General features: G+C 60.4%; 1 protein-coding gene across 1 annotated transcript in view; it reads right to left on the reverse strand.

The window, feature by feature from the left end:
- Nucleotides 1-19287, reverse strand: part of LOC102450112 (uncharacterized) — a 44524-nt gene that overhangs the window by 17712 nt on the left and 7525 nt on the right. The window contains exons 5-12 of the mRNA XM_089776040.1: nt 14698-14902; nt 14084-14182; nt 11447-12201; nt 6579-6857; nt 5427-5553; nt 4697-4795; nt 3325-4285; nt 2389-2498 (exon numbers count right to left, since the gene is read on the reverse strand). Of these exons, the coding sequence (XP_089632166.1) occupies nt 2389-2498; nt 3325-4285; nt 4697-4795; nt 5427-5553; nt 6579-6857; nt 11447-12201; nt 14084-14182; nt 14698-14902 (2635 nt within the window). The remainder of the gene's footprint in view (nt 1-2388; nt 2499-3324; nt 4286-4696; nt 4796-5426; nt 5554-6578; nt 6858-11446; nt 12202-14083; nt 14183-14697; nt 14903-19287) is intronic.

A 19287-nucleotide genomic window follows, 5' to 3' on the forward strand; every position in this document is an offset into this window, starting at 1 on the left:
CCCTGCCCCCTCTGCTTCCTCCCTGGATCCCTGTGACGTAGTGTTGGTACCTTGCTGGTTGCAATGCTGGGCTGTGGGTGACCCCCCCCCCCCCCACTGGCTGCTGCCTGGACCACGGCCCAGCAGAGTAGCGGATGGGACAGGGAGGTGCCTGTTCGACCGGTTACCCCCCAGGGAGAGGAACGAAGGAAGGAGGGGAGGCCAGTCCCTGGCTGGGGGCAGGGCTGGAAGGGACGTTGTTTAGTTTCTGTCTGGGATCATGGAGGAAGCAGCCTGGGGAAGGGGCTGGGATTTAGGGGCCCAGTCTCCCCCATCTCCAGGGGGCTGAGGCATCCTAGGCCTGCCCTGGAACCGGGTTACATCTGTGCTGTGTCCTGGAGAAGCAATACACTCCCTCTGTTCTACTGGCTGGGGGAGTCTGTTCGTGCCACTACGGGGGTGCAGGAGGCGGGGGACCCCGATGCGCAGCAACAGTCCCCCCCATCCTCCCAGCCCTGCCCCCTCTCCCTCCTCCCTGTGCCCCCACCCATCCCTCAGCCCCGCCCCCTCTCCCTCCTCCCTGTGCCCCCACCCATCCCTCAGCCCTGCCCCTTCCCTCCTCCCTAGGCCCCCATCCATCCCACCTGCCCTGCCCTCTCTCCCTCCTCCCTGCACCCCCACATCCCCCTAGCCCTGCCCCCTCTGCTTCTACGCACTAAGTCCCTGGCCCCCACTAAGTTCTACCCCCTAAGTCCTGGCTGGCGGGAGGCAGAGGCATGTGCCACATTTCGCCGGCTCAGAGGCAGCTGGCTCCGGAGCAGACCAGTGGGCGGGGACGGGGCGGAAGGAGAAGGCAGCGTTGGGCTTATAACCTTGGAGCCAGCCCCTCCCGTCCGCGGGCGCAAGGGGCATCCCCCCACCCCACCTGTGTGCGTGTTCCCGCCAGCCCCCGCCCCACGCCGATGGAGCTGCCCGTGCCACGCCCCGGCTGTCCATGGCCCTGTTTTGTTGTTGTTTTGGGCGCGTCGGTGGAAGATTCTGCCCACTCGGCCCGGCCCAGCCTCGCGCCAGGCCTCCGATCCCAGAGCTCGTCTCACCCTGGCTTCCTCCCGCAGCCCCGGGCCGCTGCATTGCCTGGTCCCACGAGGCGCCGGCTGCTCACGCCAGGGGCCACGTGGCGCAGATTGAGCAGCCTGCGTTGGGAGCAGCTCCCCGTTCGCAGGGACGAGGATCCCTGGGTAATAGCTACGTCTGGGCTGTGCCAGGCCGGAACAGGCCCGTGGCCACCGCTCGTGGTAGGAACGTGGCCAGTGGCTGGGAATCCCAGGGCAGGGCCCGGCTTGCTCCTCCCTGCCTCGGTCCTCGTGCTGGCTGGGGAGGGCTGTGCTCAAACACGGGTGAATAATTCCCCAGAGCCCCCCCGAACTCTGTAACCTGCACCTGTGAACAGGCTGCAACCCACGTCCCCCGGGGCCCAGGAAACCGCTGGCTTAGCGTGAGCCTCCGGAGGGCACCAGGCCAACCGAGTCACACTTGGCCGGCCACCCGGCAGGCCAGGCTGTTTCCTTCGCTGCTCGCTGCCAGCGCTGGGAGGAGCCGACGGTTGAGAAGTGGCCCGTGGGCCCCCTGGGGCGTGGACGGTTGCACTCGGCTAGCAGGCCCCACCTGGCAGCAAACACCCAACTTGAAGCGGCCGGCTCCCCACCCTGGGAGGGATGTCAGCTCCCGTGGAAGTCACTGTGCCACACGCCACCTGCACAGCCTGAGTCCACCCAGACGTGTTTATTCACCTGCCCTGCCCGGCCACCCAGGGCTCACCACTAGGCCTCACTCCCCCAGGCAGGGAGATGCAGGCCCAGCCCCCGAGAGCTCGCAGCTCAGGGAGCGGAGCGAACGTAGGAATCAATACACCACGGCTCCGCCAGCCGGCCCCACGGGGAGCTGGTCACAGCCCAGGAGAGGGGCATGCGGGCCGGGAGGTGGCCTCCGAGGCCAGTCCTGGGAGGGCCGCGATCCTGCAGGCGGCCAAGGAGAGAGTAGCGAAGCAGACGCGCAGGCCGCCGCCGCTGGCAGCATTGGTGGGGCAGGAGGGGCAGGCGGTGAGCGTGCCAAGTCGGAGCAAAGGCCCGTCCAGCCCAGTGTCCCGTCTTCCAGCAGCGGCCAATGCCAGGTGCCCAGAGGGAGGGATTGCAACAGGGCAGTTAGCACGTGACCCCTCCCATCGTCCACAACCGCTGGCCGTTGGAGGGCTGGAGGCACACAGAGCGCAGCGTCCCATCCCTGCCCAGCCACTGGTGGATCTACCCTCCGTGGATTTATCTAGCTCTTGTCTGAACCCTGTTAAAGTCCTGGCCTTCACAATATCTCCCAGCAAGGAGTTCCACAGGTCGTCTATCTTGTGGCAAGTACCTACTTTGGTGGATGTGCGGCAGAGCGCGCTGTCTGCTCCACAGGCCTCCGGGAATCTCTGCACGGTCCAGCCGGCGCAGAGCTGGGACCCACGGAACAGCGGGCAACGTCTGCCAGGAGGAACGGGGGTCACCGCCCCCACACTGCTGCCGTCGTCAGATCTGCCCTGAGCGGTGCCAAGAGATCACTGCCCCCCCAGACCTGCGGGACCCCAAGCGCCTCTGCTGCGAGACGGGGTGACCCTGATCAGCCGGAAGGTTTCCAAATCCCTGGGCGGTTAGAACAGGGTGGACCTGGCCTGGGCACAGGGCAGCCCTTCTCCTCAGACACACAGCCACGCCGGCCGTGGTGTCCACTCCCCACGGGGAGAGCCAGCCACATGGCAGCCACAGGAGCCGCACGCTCAGCCGTGGGAAGAGTGGGGGAACTGGCTATCACCAGTGGTCCGGCCCATCACCGTGGTGTCTGGGTGCTTCCCAAGCACTGTGGGCAGGGCAGGCTGGTACGGCCGTTGTACGGCCATGAGGCCCTGCGAGGCTAAGGGACATGCCCATGGTCACATGGAAATCTGTGGCAGAGCAGGCACGTGGCACCCTCAGAGCCTGCCCAATGGTCCCCTCGCGGGGAGGCAGGGACGGGGCAAGAGATCTCGGCCCTGGGGCAGCGGGAGGCCAGACCGGATGGGGGGAGCGATCTCTCCCGGCCTTCCCTGCTATGGGTCTCTATGCGCATCACCGCCCACAGGGGGCAAGGCGGCTGTGGGGCCGGCATTTGACGGGGGAATCTCACCCTAATGCACCAGCCTGGCCCCGGGCCTGGCCACTCCAGGGTCACGCCCATAGCTGGTGGGCCCCGGGGACAGGGCCAGCTGCAAGGCCTCGGCCCTGGGGTGACCCACCCCCATCCCTAGCTCCGGCAGAGCCCGGGGCTGGCTACGGCCCGTCCCCGTCCCCGTGGGCCTGCTGGTGCAGCAGCAGCTGGCTCTTGAAGCTGAAGCTGCGGTGGCACTGGGCGCAGGCGTGGGGCTTGCAGCGGCGGTGCAGCTTGCGGTGGGCCATGAGGTTGGCCTTGTTGCAGAAGGTGCGCTCGCACTCGGGGCAGGCGAAGGGCCGCTCGCCCGTGTGCACCCGCCGGTGCATGAGCAGGTTGCCGCTGCGGCTGAAGCTGCGGCCGCAGTCGGCGCAGGTGTGGGCCCGCTCCTGCGGGTGGCTGCGCTGGTGGATCAGCAGGCTCTCCTTCCAGCTGAAGCTGCGGCCGCAGCGGGTGCAGACGAAGGGCCGCTCCTCCCGGTGCCCGGCCTCGTGCTGCGCCAGGCTGGCCGGGTCGCCGAAGCCCTGGCCGCACTCGGGGCAGCGGTGGGGCGTGTCGCCGGCGTGCGCCTGGCGGTGGGCCAGCAGGAGGCGCGGGTGGCGGAAGCTCTGCCCGCACAGGCCGCAGGCGCGCCCGCCCTCGCCCGCGTGGTCCGCCCGGTGCCGCAGCAGGTCGCCCTTGAGGCAGAAGCTCTGGCCGCACTCGGTGCAGCCGTGCCGGCTCCGGCCCCGCCGCTTCTTGTGGGTCAGCAGGTTGCGGGGGTGGCGGAAGCTCTTGCCGCAGGCCTGGCAGGCGTAGGGCCCGGCGCCCGGGTGCAGGCGCTGGTGGGCGCCCAGCGCGGCCTCGTCCTCGAAGCTCTTCCCGCATTCGCAGCAGATGAGGGGCCCCTCGCGCTCGGGGGGGGGCCCAGCCCCGGCCCCCCACTCCGGGCGCTGCTGGGGGGCGTCCCCGGCCAGGCCCCGCGGCTTCGCCTCGCACCACAGCCCGGGGTAGTCCAGCGCCAGGCCCTCGGGCGCCGCGGGCGGCCCCCCCTTCTCGCCGCACTCCTCCAGGGACAGCTCCTCCTTCACGCGCCGGCCCCAGGCAGCTAGGGACAGGGAGTCCAGCGGTGAGCCCGGGGAGGGAGCGTCCTGTGCCCTGGCCGACCCCCCTGGGTCCCCAGCCCCTCGAGCCAGAGCTCTGCCCCCCCGACCAGCCGCTTCTGGGCACAGCCCCTCGGTGACATCTCCGGATGGCCCGGAGCGGGCGTCAGCAGGGGGAGGCCGGGGAGCTGCGCAGCCCAGGGTCGGGGGCCAGAGGCAGACGGGCACTGTGAGGGGCAGGGAGCTGGCATGGGCAGCCGTACCCCACAGCCCCCCTCTTGGCCCTAGAAGAGGAGCCACGCCGGCTGAGGAACGGCCGGGCAGTCGCCACCCGCCCCGCGGGGCGGTTCCCAGCAGTTTCTGCTCGTTTGTCTGGGGGGAGCAGTTTGCCAGGAGGGGCCCTCGGTGCGGCTCACCTGTGCTGGGGGCGTCCAAGGCTCCTCCGTCCCACTTGCCTGGGGGCTCCTCCCCACGCTCCATCTTGCAGATCAGCTCCGGCGTGGGGCCTGCAGCACCTGGGCAGGGCGGAGAACCGCGCTGGGCGTGAGCGGGAGAGGCTGGCCCGGGCCAGGGGGCTGCAGGATGGGCCTGGCCCCGCAGCGCTGGGTGGGAACTGGAGCTGCCGCCCAGGGTACCTGGAGGGGTCCGAGGGGTGTGGCTGCTGTGAGGGGTGGGCTGGGTGCCCGGTGGAGCGGTTGGGGTGGGCTGGGCGTGCCCGGTGGAGCGGTTGGGGTGGGCTGGGCGTGCCCGGTGGAGCGGTTGGGGTGGGCTGGGCGTGCCCGGTGGAGCGGTTGGGGTGGGCTGGGTGCCCGGTGGAGCGGTTGGGGTGGGCTGGGCGCCCTGTGGAGCGGTTGGGGTGGGCTGGGCGTGCCCGGTGGAGCGGTTGGGGTGGGCTGGGCGTGCCCGGTGGAGCGGTTGGGGTGGGCTGGGCGTGCCCGGTGGAGCGGTTGGGCTAGTTCCTGGGACACTGGGTGCCTGGCGGGATCCCCGTGTCCCTGAAAGGGGCCTGGGACTGGGGCAAGCACAGAGCTCGCTCACCGCCCCAGGGCAACGCGCTGACAGGGCTCCGGCTGGCCCCCTGGGCTCGATTTCCCCCTCCCACGCCCTGCGGCACCGGCCGGGCCCTGCCAGGCGCTGTGTGCTCACCCAGCGAGGCCACCAGTGCGTAGTTCTCCATCATCACCTCCCGGTACAGCTCCCGCTGCCAGGCCGTCAGCTCCGCCCACTCCGCCGGCGAGAAATAGACCGCCACGTCCTCGAACGCCACCGGCGCCTGCCACGCGAGAGAAGCCCCGTTCAGACCCACTGGCTCTATGTGCCCCCATCCGCGAGGGGCCGGGCAGGGCGTCTGTGGGCTCCGGGCAGGGTCAGGCCCTACAAGCTACCCCCCACCCCCCACCCAGAGCCTCTCTGAACTCGCACTGGCCGAGCCCACAAAGGGCCACAGCGGGGAGCCCGCTGGCCAGTCCCCAAAGGGCACAACGGAACAGACTTTAAACAGCACCTGCCAGCCGGCTCCTGCTCCTGCCCCCTTCACCAGCCGGCTCCTGCCCCTGCCCCCTTCACCAGCCGGCTCCTGCCCCCTTCACCAACCGGCTCCTGCTCCTGCCCCCTTCACCAGCCGGCTCCTGCCCCTGCTCCCGCCCCCTTCACCAGCCGGCTCCTGCCCCTGCCCCCTTCACCAGCCGGCTCCTGCCCCTGCCCCCTTCACCAGCCGGCTCCTGCCCCCGCCCTCCCTGTCCCGCAGGGCACTGCTAGCGCCAGTGCAACAGGTCGGTTCGTCCTGCCTTCGGGGCGCTCTGGGCCCAGCCCCCGTTCGAACAGAGCAGCCCGGAAACTCCCCGCGTCCCCTCCGGGCATGACAGACGCGAGGCGCCGCCAGCGGGTCGCGCACCACCGGCCCCTCGGGGCGCATGCACCCGGCCCAGGGCGGGGCGGGCTCGCCAGGGGCATCGCTCAGTGACGGGGGGGGGGGTTGGCGCCCCAGCCCCACCCCGGGGACGAGCCCCCCCGCAGGCCCCAGCTGGGCCCCTCCCGGCGCGGATGCCGGTCACCGGCGGCCCCTCCCCGCGGCGCGGAGCGCGCTCGCCCCCGGCCCCTCCAGCGCAGCCTGCAGGAGGGTCCAGGCTGGTCGCGCCCGGCCCGGCCCCGGCGAAGGAGGCTGGGGCAGCGGGCGGGGAGGTGGCCCCGGGGAGCGAACGGCCCCCGCCCCGGCCCAGCCTGCACCCGCCGGGCAGACCAGACCGGGCCGGGCCAGCGGCGCCCGCTCTACCTGCTGCGCCGCGCCAGCGGCCATACCCCTGCGCGGCCCGGGCTGTGCGCGCTGCGGGCCCCGCGCCGCGTCCTCCGGGGCGGGGGCGGAAGGGGACGGGCTGGGGCGGGACCGGGGAAGGACCCGGCTGCTGGGCTCGGGGCTGCCCCGGCCGGGGGCTTCGGGCACCAGCCGCAGCCGCGCGGAGCCCCCCGGTGCCAGGGCGCAGGGGACGGGCCCTGCCCTGCCGGCTGAGCGCCCCGCTGGCACAGGCCCCGGGCGCCCGTCCTCTGGAGCGCCCCTGGGGCGGGCCCGCTGGTGTGGGGCTAGGGGCGGGGATGGGGGAAGGAGGGTCCGGGGCAGAGGCGCAACGAGGTGTTATGCGCCCGGGTGTGACGGCAGAATGGACCCCCGCCACCGCCAAATGCTGGGGCCCCAAACCTGGCGCATGGCTGAGCTCGGCCCTGGGAGGGGTGGGGGGAGCTGGCACCGAGTCTTACCAGACCCCTCCAGTTTGGGGCTGGTCCCCTGCACTGACCCTCTGGCAGAGGTGGAGGGGGTCGGGCTGGGGCCAGAGGCAGGGAGGGGGTAGCTCCAGCCGGTGGTGGCGGCAGAGGAGGCGCAGGTGAGCAGGGGGATGACAGGGGGAGTATAAGGGGACTGTACTGGCCCCTCACTAGTGTGGTACCCAGGGCCCACTTCCCCTCCTCACTACACCCCTGTAAATCATCCACCTCTTAGGATAGTTGTGTAATGAATTACTTACTTTACTAATGACAGACAGACAAAGGATATAGTTTGGTGGTTTATTCTGTTAAATATTTTTTTCTCTTTAATTTGTTCATATCCCATTCTCATTAGACTCATAGACTTTAAGGTCAGAAGGGACCATTATGATCATCTAGTCTGACCCCCTGCACAGTGCAGGCCACAGAATCTCATCCACCCCTCCTAGAATAATCCTCTCACCTAGGTCTCAGATATTGAAGCCTTCAAATACTTTGAAGGACCCAAGATGCAGAGAATCCTCCAGCTGTGATCTGTGCCCCATGCTACAGAGGAAGGCGAAAAACCTCCAGGGCCTCTGCCAATCTACCCTGGAGGAAAATTCCTTCCCGACCCCAAATATGGCGATCAGCTAAACCCTGAGCATGTGGGCAAGACTCATCAGCCAGACACCCAGAAAGTTCTCTATAGTAACTCCTGTCATCCCTCCATTGACCTATTGCCCACTGATTAGGTTCATGTCTTTTACATAAGGTCAGATTCTTAAATATGTAAGTTTTATAAAACATGAGAAGTTAATGTTATACAACCTAAATAGCGATGAAATTCATATATTTCCTTCAAGCATTTAAAACCACTGTTATAGCAAATGAGTAGCCCATTGCTTTAATGAAGAAAAGTAAACAAGATTTTGAGCATATCAAATTGATTGTAACAGAGAGGTAGCCGTGTTAGTCCAATCTTGGTAAAACAAAAAGAAAACAAGTTATGTAACACTTCAAAGACTAACAAGATCCCTAATCAATTTATTCTCAGCAATCTGTAATGTTCCCTAACTACCCATTTACTTACCTAGTTAACCTAATTGTTTTTCACGTTATCGCACCGCAAAAAACCACACGCGAGTTCTCCATGTAAGAGATTAACTTACCTGTTAAAATAATGCTCCGAAAAACTTTTAAATAAGATTCACACACAACACAAGAGTCCCCCTCGCCTTCTTGAAGGCACTTGCGGCAATAAGCAGCGTAAGGCTGAGGATACCCTGCAAGTGGCTTTCTGTCTGCCTGAGGACTTCTTCCTTCACGCTGCCGTGAGAGTCTCTCCGTAAGTAAAATAGTCCTAGAGAGGGAGCCGTGTGAGTCTGGTCCTTCTGAAACAAAAGACGGGACTATGCAGTACTTTAAAGTGCCGCATAGTCCTGTCTTGTACCCTTAAGTAAAGCAGAGAGATCTCTGAGCCGCTCTTCCAAATTGCACACAAGCCATTCAACGGAAGCCACAGATGTCCAGATCCAAGGCCAGCCTTGCCTGGGGCAGACTGCCTCGCCAGTGTTCACAATCACAACGTCCGAACACGAAAGCCATGTTAACCCCACGTCTCTGCTAGGACTGGGGGTTGGAAAGTCTGCACCAAACGGTGGGGTGATCTGTCATTTCAATGATGCCCCCAGCGGCCGAGGCTCCGATTATCCAGCCCCAGCGGAGGTGGAGCCGGCACTCCGGGCACGTCTGATACGTTTTTACCCAAACGCCTGGCTGCCCAGCTCGCCAAAGGAGAAAGGAAACAGGGCGGCAAGAAGGACTGGAACGGTGCAGAACCGTTTTTAAGGCGGCGGCGGGGTGGCTGAGTTAGTCTGCAACGGGAAACACGTAAAAACAACCCAGCAGTCTAGTGCGTTACAGACTGACAAAGCATGTAGCTCAGAGGCAGGCCAAAGGGCCTCCCTGGGTCGGCTCCGGTCTGCGGAGGCCCTGCCCCCCCCCCGCCCCAGGCCAATTAGGGTTTGGGGGCAGGAGAGCACGTGAAGCTTTCTCTGCTCTGCCCCCCCCCAGCGAGCAGCACACGGCACTTCCACGCCCCACGTGCTGCTCGCAAGGCCGGGGGTGGGGGAGCGCCCGAAGCCTCCTCCTGCCCTACCGGAGACATGGGCGCCTAGTGGGAAGGAGGCAAAGGGCTCCCCCACCCCAGATCAATCATGGTCTGGGTAGCCCCGCCCCTTCCTGGTTAGGCCCCGCCCCTTCTGCAGTGACCTAGGGCTACTTAAAAATTTTTTGAAGTGGCCCTCGGGCAAAAATGATTGGCCCCCCCCTTATGTAGATGGGATCGTGAGCTTTCGTGGGTGGAAGTGGGCCGTGCCAAACGCTCATGATCCCATCTACCTCAGGCATGTCAAACAGGCTTCTCCTGGGCTGCACGTGGCCCAATCGACATTTTTTGTGGCCTGCCACAAGATTTTATAAAAGAATAAAGTGAGGCCTGCTGGCCGCTCGGAGCACGTGGCCGAGTGCAGACCACGACTGGCCGGGCTGCTCTGCGCAGGCATCAAGCGCCTGCTCGCAGCTGGCTGCTGTGCTCACGCCTCCCCCGCGCCTGAGGAAGAAATGTGGGGCAGCTGCAATGCTGGCTCTGGGACCAGGCAGTAGGTATGGGGGGAGGGGCGGGGAGTGCCTGGGGCTGGGGGAGGGGGAGGCGTTGGGTTAGAGGGGTTCTCTAGGGGAGCAGAGGGGAATTGGGTTAGAACGGGGATATGGGAGTGCCTGGATCTGGGGGAGGGAGGAGGCGTTGGGTTAGGGGGGTTCTCTAGGGGAGCAGAGGGGAATTGGGTTAGAACGGGGATATGGGAGTGCCTGGATCTGGGGGAGGGGGGAGGCGTTGGGTTAGGGGGGTTCTCTAGGGGAGCAGAGGGGAATTAGGTCAGAACGGGGATATGGGAGTGCCTGGCTCTGGGGCAGTCGAGGGGGATACTTTGTTAATGTTTTCAGTTTTATTTATCTATTTCCAAATAAAATCACAAAACGTATATTCATTTTATATCAAATAGACGTCAATTTTTTGCAATTGCACGAATAATTATATAGAATCATAGAATACTAGGACTGGAAGGGACCTCGAGAGTCATCGAATCGAATCGAGTCCCCTGCTCTCACATCAGGACCAAATACTGTCTAGACCATCCCTGAGAGACATTTCTCTAACCTGCTCTTCAATATCTCCACAGATGGGGATTCCACAACCTCCCTGGGCAATTTATTCCAGTGTTTGACCCCCTGACAGGCAGGAACTTTTTCCTAATGTCCAACCTAAAATTATGCAAAATCTCAAACTTACCAGAAGCCTGTTCTAGTTGATTGACCATGGTCTGTACTTGCTTTTATTTCAACAAAGCAAGTTTTGTATCATAGACAGCATTTAAAAGTATCTTCAATTTATATTTAAATTAAACATTATTTTATGAGTAAATAACAATTTTATGCATCAAATTATTGTACTATATTAAAACAAGACCTGAAAAATATTATAAAATATACCTGAAACATAACCTATAATATTCGATTATAAAATATATTAATGATATTATCATTATAAAATATATGAACTATACCTACAACATACTCTATAATAGTACATAATTACAGCTTTCCAATGGAAGGACATTTCCTTTGGGGTCTGTGAAAGCTGTCGGGTTTCATTTGCGGCCCTCAAGCTTGCCCTGCCTGATCTCAGTGTTTGTTTGTCTTTAAAATGTAACCAGATTTTTTTTTTAGTTTTTCCTTTTGTTATAAAGTATCTTTTATTGAAAATAATTATAAGTAGCCCCAATGCACCCACCTCTCCCCCAGAGCCAGCCCCTCACACCTCCCACAGAACCAGCCCCCATCCCAATGCACTCACCCCTCCCCTTGAGCCAGACCCCCCCCGAGTCCCCATCCGAATGAAGGGAACAGTTGGGCAAGGGATTCTAACTTCCAGTGGCCACTGCTGCCACCCGGCCCAGCTGCCTCAGCTCGCAGCGTGTAGAGCCGGGAGCAGGGAGCCGACTCCTGGTCTCTGTTCAAAAGCATCACGTGGGCCAGCGTAGCCTGGGCGTCGCTCCCAGCCTGGCCCGGCGTCCCTGACACAGCGCCCAGGGGCTAATGCCCCCCCTACACCTCTGCCGAGGGGCACAGGCCAGGCTGCCCATCCCCATCGCGGGGGGGGTACAGCAGGTCCCCAGCCCCCCGGCTCGCACCAGTCGCGCACACACCAGGCCGGGCAGCAGAGAACGAGCAGGTGGCTTTATTCGCACTGGGCCTGACCCCGGCCCGGGCCTGGGGGCAGAGCCGGCGCCAGAGCGCTCCTGCCAGGCTGGTCCGGGCTGTCCCCCGCTGGCGTAGCACCCGAGGGGCCAGGGCGCTGCCCGGGTTCATTTGTACTTGGTGAGGGCGCCCAGGGGCACGTGGGTGTGCGTGCCGGAGACCAGCATCTCATGGATCTGGAGGAACTCGCTGAAGGTGCCCCCGGTGCCGGAGCCGGGCGGCAGCAGCCCTCCCGCGTAAGCCCACTGGTGCCGCCGCAGGGCCCCGCGGTCGGGGAAGCTCTGGCAGCAGTGCGGGCAGCCGAAGGGCCGGGCGCCGGCGTGGGCCCGGTGGTGCAACAGCAGCGAGCCCTCGTGCAGGAAAGTCTTGCTGCACTCGGGACAGGGGCGGGGCTCTTTGTGCACGTGGGTCTCCTCGTGCCGCACGAGGTGCTCCTGGCGCGTGAAGCCGCGGCCGCACTGGCCGCAGGCAAAGGGCTTCTCCCCGCTGTGCACTGCCCGGTGCCGCCGCAGGCAGCCCTGGCTGCTGAAGGCTTTGCCGCACTGGCTGCAGGGGACGGCGCCTGCCCCGGCGGGCTGCTGCTGGGCCATACACTGCCCCTCTGAGCTGGGGGGCACAGCCTCCGGCCCCGCCCTGCCCCTCTGGCACTCGGGGGTCCCCTTGCTCTGGGGCTCAGTGCCCCCCAGCGGGACCCCCGGGGGTTCATCGTGTCCCTTCCCCGCAGGCCGCCCCTTGCGCTGCCTCCGACTGGCGCTGGCTCCCGGCCCAGCCGCGCCCGCTGAGACTCTGGCTGCGTCTCGCCCCGCCGGCATCTCGCTCGGGTCCAGCCCTGCCGGCTCCTCCTCTGGCCCCCGGGGCCCAGCGCCTGCGGGGAGAGAAGCGTCCGGGCGTTACTGGCCCCTCGGGAGGCCCCAGGGTGAACCCGAGACGGGGCCCAAATGCAGCCCCCGGGCACCTGCCCCTGGGCCCGGTCTCTGGTCACAGCGCTGCCGGTTCAGAGCCTGCCTGCGAGGTCCCTGCCCCGCTGCGCTATTTCCCAAGGGAAGAGCCCACTGAGCGGCTCCCCCCGCCTCCAGCCAGCCCCACTGGGAACCCAGCGTCTGCGGGCAGGGGCCATGCTCTGCCCCCCTGCAGTGGGGGTCTCGCAGTGCGAGGCTCCTGGCAAGAGGGAAACTCCTGCACGTGCTCCTGACTCCGTACGGCCCACGGGAACGGTACCCCCGGCGGGCCCGGCTCCCGACGGTACGGCCCACGGGAACGGTACCCCCGGCGGGCCCGGCTCCCGACCGTACGGCCCACGGGAACGGTACCCCCGGCGGGCCCGGCTCCCGACCGTACGGCCCACGGGAACGGTACCCCCGGCGGGCCTGGCTTCCGACTGTACGACCCATGGGAACGGTACCCCCGGCGGGCACGGCTCCTGACTCCGTACGGCCCATGGGAACGGTACCCCTGGTGGGCCCAGCGCCTGACCGTACGGCCCACGGGAACGGTACCCCCGGCGGGCCCGGCTCCCGACCGTACGGCCCACGGGAACGGTACCCCCGGCGGGCCCGGCTCCCGACCGTACGGCCCACGGGAACGGTACCCCCGGCGGGCCCGGCTCCCGACCGTACGGCCCACGGGAACGGTACCCCCGGCGGGCCCGGCTCCCAACGGTATGGCCCGTGGGAACGGTACCCCCGGCGGGCCCGGCTCCCAACGGTACGGCCCACGGGAACGGTACCCCCGGCGGGCCCGGCTCCCAACGGTACGGCCCGCGGGAACGGTACCCCCGGCGGGCCTGGCTTCCGACTGTACGGCCCGCGGGAACGGTACCCCCGGCGGGCCCGGCTCCCGACCGTACGGCCCACGGGAACGGTACCCCCGGCGGGCCTGGCTTCCGACTGTACGGCCCGCGGGAACGGTACCCCCGGCGGGCCCGGCTCCCAACGGTACGGCCCACGGGAACGGTACCCCCGGCGGGCCCGGCTCCCAACGGTACGGCCCGCGGGAACGGTACCCCCGGCGGGCCTGGCTCCCAACGGTACGGCCCGCGGGAACGGTACCCCCAGCAGGCCCGGCTCCCAACGGTACGGCCCGCGGGAACGGTACCCCCGGCGGGCCTGGCTCCCAACGGTACGGCCCGCGGGAACGGTACCCCCGGCGGGCCTGGCTCCCAACGGTACGGCCCGTGGGAATGGTACCCCCGGCAGGCCCGGCTCCCAACGGTACGGCCTGCGGGAACGGTACCCCCGGCGGGCCTGGCTCCCAACGGTACGGCCCGTGGGAACGGTACCCCCAGCAGGCCTGGCTCCCGACCGTACGGCCCACGGGAACGGTACCCCCAGCAGGCCTGGCTCCCGACGGTACGGCCCGTGGGAACGGACCCCCGGCGGGCCCGGCTCCCGACCATACGGCCCGTGGGAACGGACCCCCGGCGGGCCCGGCTCCCGACCATACGGCCCGTGGGAACGGACCCCCGGCGGGCCTGGCTCCCGATCATACGGCCCACGGGAACGGTACCCCCAGCAGGCCCGGCTCCTGACGGTACGGCCCGCGGGAACGGTGCGCCCAGCAGACACTGGTGGGAGATGGTGGAGGGGGCCCCGTGGGGTCTGCTTGGGCAGGGACAAACCCTCCGACTGGCCCAGGCCCCGCTGGACACCGGCAAGGCTGGACAGGTTCATGACGTGGGCACCAGCGTGTCCTGCACCATGACGTGCCAGGAGCCGGCACAGGGACCCGACTCCGGGAGCTTTGCTCACCCATGCCTGGGGGGCCAGCCCCGCCTGTCTCCCCGGGGCCGTATGGCTCTTCCCCTCGCTCCAGCCTGGAGATGATCTCCGGTTTCTCCGAGCCGTCCCCTGTGGGATGGAAGGCGAGGTCTGGGACGTGCCTGTCTAATGACCCAGTGACCCTGGCCCACAAGGGTCCAACGCGGGCTGTGAGGTGCCTACTAGACTAGCTACAGAGCCCCGGGGAGGGATCCAAGTCCCCGGGACCGGACGGCATCACCCTCGAGTTCTGAAAGAACTCCGATGGGAGACTGTGGAACTATTCCCTGTGGTTTGTAACCTCCTTTAAATCAGCTTCCGCACCTAATGACTGGCAGGTAGCTAATGTGACACCAGTATTTGAAAAGGGCTCTAGCGGGGATCCTGGCAATTACAGACCGGTCAGGCTAACGTCAGGACCAGGCACATTAGTTGAAACTATAGTAAAGAATAAAATTGTCAGACACATGGATGAAGATAATTTGTTGGGGAAAGTCAACATGGTTTCTGTAAAGGGAAATCCTGCCTTACTAATCTATTGGAGTTCTTTGAAGGGGTTAACAAACATGCGGACAAGGGGGATCCAGTAGATCTAGTGCACTTACGATTTCCAGAAAGCCTTTGACAAGCTCCCTCACCAAAGGCTCTTAAGTAAAGTAAGTTGTCATAGGTAAGAGGGAAGGTCCTTTCATGGACTGAGAACTGGTTACAAGACAGGAAACAAAGGGTAGGAATAAATGGTCGGTTTTCTGAGTGGAGAGAGGTAACTAGTGGAGTCCCCCAAGGGTCAGGCCTAGGACCAATCCTATTCTACTTATTTATAAATGATCTGAAGAAAGGGGGAAACAGGGAGGTGGCAAAATTTGCAGATGATCCCAAACTGCTCAAGATAGTTAAGACCAAAGCAGACTGTGAAAAGCTTCAAAAAGATCTCACAAAACTAAGGGTCTGTCTACACTGCATTCCTCTTTCGAGAGAGGAATGCAAATGCAGGGGAACGAAACTGGAAGTGAAATGCGGATTTGAATTTCCTGCGCTTCATTTGCATAATCACGTCCGGGCGCTATTTCAAAATACCCTATTTCGAAAAAAGAAACGCTGTCTAGACGCGGTTATTTCGAAAGAAAACTCTTCCTTCAAAATGACCCTTAAACCTCATGATATAAGTAAGGGTCATTTTGAAGGAAGAGTTTTCTTTCGAAATAACTGCGTCTAGACAGCGTTTCTTTTTTTGAAATAGCGCCCGGACGCGATTATGCAAATGAAACACGGGAAATTCAAATCCGCACTTCATTTGCAATTTCATTCCCCTGCATTTGCATTCCTCTCTCAAAAGAGGATGCAGTGTAGACAGACCCTAAGGGAGAGGGCAACAAAATGTAATGTTGATAAATGTAAATTTATGCACATTGAAAACATAATCCCAACTCTACAGACAATACGATGGGGATTCATTTGGCTACAACTACTCAGGAGAGATTTTGGAGTCACTGTGGAGCGTTCTCTGTGCGCAGCGGCCGTCAGAAAAGCAAATAGACTGTTAAGAATAGAAATAAGACAGAGAATATCTTATTGCCTCAATGCGTGGATGAGACGATGGCGTAGGGAGGAGAGGGTTAGATTTATTAGGAACTGGGGACACTTTTGGAAGAGGGGGAGCCTACATAGGAAAGATGGGCTTCACCTAAACCAAGGTGGATCCAGACTGCTGGCACTTAACGTTAAAAAGGTTGCAGAGCAGTTTTTAAATTAAGAGATGGGGGGAAGCCGGTGGGTGCGGAGGAGCACGTGGATTGGATGGAGACATCTCAGAGGAGAGTCTATTGACAGAGATTCTCTAGGTTTTAGTCAGGAGGAGAGGACGGAAGAGGATAAAGTATGGGCCAGATCAGACAAGAAACATTCTCATAAAAAGGGATCTGACACATCAGAAAAGAGCAGACAAATAAACAGTGACAAATTTGTAAAGTGCTTGTACACAAATGCTAGAAGTCATAAGAACATGAGAACGGCCGTACTGGGTCAGACCAAAGGTCCATCTAACCCAGTAGCCTGTCTGCTGACAGTGGCCAGCACCAGGTGCCCCAGAGGGGGTGGACCGAAGACAACGATCAAGCGATTTGTCTCCTGCCATCCCTCTCCAGCCTCTGACAGACAGAGGCCAAGGACACCATTTTATCCCCTGGCTAATAGCCTGTTATGGACCTAACCTCCATGAAATTATCTAGCTTCTCTTTAAACTCTGTTCAAGTCCTAGCCTTCACAGCCTCCTCTGGCAAGGAGTTCCACAGGTTGACTACACGCTGTGTGAAGAACTTTCTGTTATTAGTTTTAAACCTGCTCCCCATTAATTTCATTTGGTGTCCTCTAGTTCTTCTATTTAGGGAACTAATAAATAACTTTTCTTTTATCTGCCCTCTCCACACCACTCATGATTTTATAGACCTCTATCATATCCCCCCTCAGTCTCCTCTTTTCTAAACTGGAAAGTCCCAGTCACGTTAGCCTCTCTTCATATGGGACCCGTTCCAAACCCCTCAGCATTTTAGTTGCCCTTTAGTCTATGTAATAAGATGGGTGAACTAGAGTGCCTCGAGTTAAAGGAGGATATTGATTTAATAAGAATCACAGAAACCTGGTGGAGTGAGGACAATCAATGGGAGACAATCATACCAGGGTACAAAATATATCGGAAGGACAGAACAGGTCGTGTGGGGGGTAGGGAGGTGGAAGTGGCACTGTATGAGAAAGAAAATGAAGAATCAAATGCAGTAAAAATCTTAAATGAATCAAAATGTTCCATAGAATCTTTATGGCTAGTAAATTCCATGCTCCAATAATAAGAATTTAGCAGTAGGGATCTATTATTGACCACCTGACCAGGACAGTGACAGTGACTATGACATGCTAAGGGACATTAGAGAGGCTTTCAAAATAAAAAACTCAATAATAGTGGGGGATTTCAATTGATTTAGTCCTGAGTGGAGCGCAGGATCTGACCCAAGAGGTAACTAGAACAGGACCGCTTGGGAATAGTGACCATAATATAACAACATTTCACATCCCTGTGGTGGGAAGAACCCCTCAGCAGCCCATCACTGTGGCATTTCATTTCAGAAAGGGGAACTATGCAAAAAGGAAGAGGTTAGTTAAACAGAAATTAAAAGGCGCAGTGACTACAGTAAAATCCCTGCAAGCTGCACGGACACTTTTCAAAGACCCCATAATAGAGGCCCAACTTAAATGTAGACCCCAAATTCAAAAACACAGTAAAAGAACTAAAAAAGAGCCACCGTGGCTTCACACCCATGTCAAAGACGCAGTGAGAGATAAAGAGGCATCTTTTAAGAAGTGGAAGTCCAATCCTAGTGAGGAAAACAGAAAGGAACATAACCACTGCCACGTTAAGTGTAAAAATGTAAGCAGAAAAGCCAAAAAAGGAGTTTGAAGAGCAGCTGGCCAAAAACTCCAAAGGTAACAAAATGTTTTCAAAGTACATCAGAAGCAGGCAGCCTGCTGAAGAACTGGACAGTCGAGATACAAAAGGAGAGTTTAAAGACGACCAAGTCATTGCGGAGAAACTAAATGAATTCTTTGCTTCAGTCTTCATGGCTGAGGACGTTGGGGAGATTCCCAAACCTGAACCGTCCTTTGTAGGTGACAAATCTGAGGAGTTGTCACAGATTGAAGTGTTATTAGAAGACGTTTAGGAATTAATTGATAAACTTAACAGTTACAAGTCACTGGGACCAGATGGCATTCACCCAAGGGTTCTGAAAGATGTGAAATTGCGGAACTATTAACTCTGGTTTGTAACCTAGCCTTTAAATCAGCTTCTCATAGAATCATAGAACTGGAAGAGACCTCAGAAGGTCAAGTCCAGCCCCCTGCTCTAGGCAGAACCAATTCCAACTAAATCAACCCGGCCAGGGCTTTGTCAAGCCGAGACTTAAACACCTCTAGGGATGGAGACTCCACTACTTCCCTAGGGAACCCATCCCAGTGCTTCACTACCCTCCTAGGGAAATAGTTTTTCCTAATATCCAACCTGGACCTCTCCCACCGCAACTTGAGCCCATTGCTCCTTGTTCTGCCACCTGTCACTACTGAGAACAGCCTCTCTCCAGCCTCTTTGGAACCTCCCTTCAGGAAGTTGAAGGCTGCTCTCAAATCCCCCCTCACTCTTCACTTCTGCAGACTAAACAGACCCAAGTCCCTCAGCCTCTCCTCGTAGGTCATATGCTCCAGCCCACTCAGCATTTTGGTTGCCCTCCGCTGGACCCTCTCCAATGCGTCCACATCCTTTTTGTAGTGGGGGCCCAGAACTGGACACAATACTCCAGATGTGGCCTCACCAGAGCCGAATAATGGGGAATGATGACATTTCTGGATCTGCTGGCAATGCTCCTCTTAATGCAACCTAATATGCCATTAGCCTTCTTGGCTACAAGGGCACCCTGTTGACTCATATCCAGCTTCTCATTCACTGTAACCCCCAGGTCCTTTTCTGCAGAACTACTACTTAGCCAGTCGGTCCCCAGCTTGTACCAATACTTGGGATTCTTCCGTCGCAAGTGCAGGACTCTACACTTGTCCTTGTGAAACCTCATCAGATTTCTTGTGGCCCAATCCTCCAATTTGTCTAAGTCACTCTGGACCCTACCTCTGCCCTTAAGCGTATCTACCTCTCCCCCTATCTTAGTGTCATCCGCAAACTTGCTGAGGGTGCAATCCATCCCCTCATCCAGATCATTAATAAAGATATTGAACAAAACCGGTCCTAGAACCGAACCTTGGGGCTCTCCGCTAGAAACCGACCGCCATCCTGACATTGAGCCGTTGATCACTACCTGCTGGGCCCAGCCTTCTAGCCATCTTTCTATCCATCTTACCGTCCATTTATCCAATCCACAATCCCTTAACTTGCTGGCAAGAATATTGTGGGAGACCGTATCAAAAGCCTTGCTAAAGTCAAGGTCTATCACATCCACTGACTTCCCCATGTCCACCAAGCCAGTTACCTCATCATAGAAGCTAATCAGATTGGTCAGGCACGACTTGCCCTTTGTGAATCCAGGCTGACTATTCCTGATCACTTTCCTCTCATCCAAGTGCCTCAATATGGATTCCTTAAGGATCCCTTCCATGATTTTTCCAGGAACCAAGGTAAGACTGACCGGCCTATAGTTCCCTGG

This window comes from Pelodiscus sinensis, chromosome 2 (assembly GCF_052426305.1).
Source record: "Pelodiscus sinensis isolate ZL-2025 chromosome 2, ASM5242630v1, whole genome shotgun sequence".
NCBI classification, from domain to species: Eukaryota; Metazoa; Chordata; order Testudines; family Trionychidae; genus Pelodiscus; species Pelodiscus sinensis.